Source organism: Octodon degus, unplaced genomic scaffold (genome assembly GCF_000260255.1).
Source record: "Octodon degus isolate 3935 unplaced genomic scaffold, OctDeg1.0 scaffold00328, whole genome shotgun sequence".
Taxonomy (NCBI): domain Eukaryota; kingdom Metazoa; phylum Chordata; class Mammalia; order Rodentia; family Octodontidae; genus Octodon; species Octodon degus.
In genome coordinates this window covers 769477-771531 of record NW_004524904.1, presented here as the reverse complement: position 1 = coordinate 771531, position 2055 = coordinate 769477, and the positions used below count along the sequence as shown (strand labels likewise).

The 2055-nt window shown below is 35.8% G+C and overlaps 1 protein-coding gene across 2 annotated transcripts; it reads right to left on the bottom strand.

The window, feature by feature from the left end:
* Positions 1–696: 696 nt before the first annotated feature.
* Positions 697–1116, bottom strand: LOC101588609 (ubiquitin-conjugating enzyme E2 variant 2-like). Of its 2 annotated transcripts, XM_004647800.1 has the most exons (2): positions 953–1116; positions 697–844 (listed from the first exon to the last, which is right to left on the bottom strand). In XM_004647800.1, exons 1-2 carry the CDS (start codon positions 1114–1116, stop codon positions 697–699), a joined length of 312 nt encoding a protein of 103 aa, XP_004647857.1. The 2 variants fall into 2 exon arrangements, with proteins under 2 accessions (XP_004647857.1, XP_004647856.1); XM_004647799.1 differs by having other exon boundaries at positions 697–1116.
* Positions 1117–2055: the final 939 nt, after the last annotated feature.

Below are 2055 nucleotides of genomic sequence, written 5' to 3'. Positions count from 1 at the left end.
AAGACTAATCTCAAAATCACATATCCATACACCTACTTCCTTTTGTTGATTTCACCTAAACTTAAATGCATGGTTTCTTTAACAAAGACTGTAAACAAATATTCACCATGTCTGTTACATGTAACACACAGGAACAGCTTTTGACAGAAATTCATCCACCCTCCCCCAACTTTTTTATTATAAATACAGGTATCAGAACAATCCTGAACATATTTTTGATACTACTAGTAGTCAGCACCCACACTGCTTCAAAGATTAACACAATTTGTGACAATATTCATTGTACCTGCTACTTTGAACAATTTCAAACTGCAGCTCTTTCACTAAGTGAGATGGATAAGCATGCCATTTGATTTTTCTTCTTGAGATTTTACTTTTCAGAAACACTTGTTTCCACTGACATCTGACAATTCTTCCCGTGCTTTCACCTTGTAAACCCCAACCTATGTGGAATACTCCAGGTTCATGTTTAAATGACAGTGCCTCAACAAGAGAGAAAACAATTGTGCTGCATTTTTCCTGTTACCTGAGAACATAATGGGTGAACATTTATTAAATATATTTTGACAAATGTCCAGATCATGTTTATCAGCTGGAATTCTTTTATTTAATGTGTGGGTATTTTGCATTGTGATATTTAACCAAGACATTAATATGAGTAGAAGGTTGTTGATTTAAATTTGAGATTCATTAAAACTAATTGTTGTATGTTTGTCCTTCTGGTAGTTGTGGAAGCTTCATATTTTCTTTGGACATCATTAGATGTCTTAGCTCTTGAAGTACAACTTTAGTGCTATACGAACTTTGCCATTTTGCTAACATTGGTATGCTGCATGCATCCACCATTCCATTCATATTAATTTTTGTTACAAATCTAACTGATGGAGGAGCTTCTGGGAATTTAGGTCCACATTCCACTTTCAGGCTATATATTCTGTTTTCATAATTTGTCCTTGGTAGCCCAATGATCATGCTTGTCCACCTCGTAAGTGTCATGTCTTCATCATCGTCAAGGCCCCAGCTAACTGTACCATCGCCTACTCCTTTTTGTCCTTCCCCAAGATCTTCCAACAAGAGAAAATTATGAGGAATCTTAACTCCTGTGGAGACTGCCATCTTCTCCTACAGCCCGATGCAGCCACCTCAAAAGCTGAGTTTTGTTTTTACACTTTTTATTTTTGACACTTTTTGCCACTAGGAAGATTCAGAGAAGATTTCTTCCAGACCCATACACCCTCACATGAAAGAAAGCAGAACCAAGGTCTCTCCAATCTCCTGGAATACAAACTTCACTCATGACAAATCCATCTTCATGATCTCATTTAATCCTATAAAAACCTCAAAATCAACCTTCTAATATCATTACATTGTCTTAAAGTTTCAAACATATGGATTTTGAGAACTATATGCTTACATGATGTTGTACTGGATTTAAGGATAATAATGGAGTCATTCTTTCAGAAGTTTCCCACTTCATTTATAGTGTTAAGCTCAAAAATTATCAACGTGTTATGGACTTGGTTTTTACCATTGAAGAGATCAGCAATGACCCCCAGCCTCTTCCTAACATATTTTTGTAATAGGAGTTCCATAATATTGTTATCATCAGTTAAGGACCTTGAACAGTTCCTTTGTTTTGCACACAGGACAGGATGAGATCTCTAATTAAACCTGCAGAAGAGAGCAAGTCTGTAGCAGTACTCACAGGAATATAATCTGAATCTTCTTCCCAGATTGGAATACAACTGGAACTCTACAAATTTCCATGGTGGAGAATGAGTTGGGTGGGGAGAGTTCAAACATTTTTAATTTTAGTGTTGTCATCAGGTGTTTAAAGAGCATTAGCTCCTTGGTCTATGCATTTCCCAAGATGTGTAATCTGAAAAGATGTGTGGATGTGTACATAAGGACAGCAAGTCACACATATTTGGCTTGTCTACATAAATAAGAAAGGGGAGTAGACAGTGGTACTCTTCTTCAATTATTTTCTAATAAGCTATTAGAGAGAAATTAGAAAAAAATGAAAGATAAAATGAATAAATCACTTCTAACATT

What these genes read in the sequence shown, in the direction of transcription:
- LOC101588609 (XM_004647799.1), bottom strand. Translation starts at nt 1,116, where the DNA reads ATGGCAGTCTCCACAGGAGTTAAGATTCCTCATAATTTTCTCTTGTTG.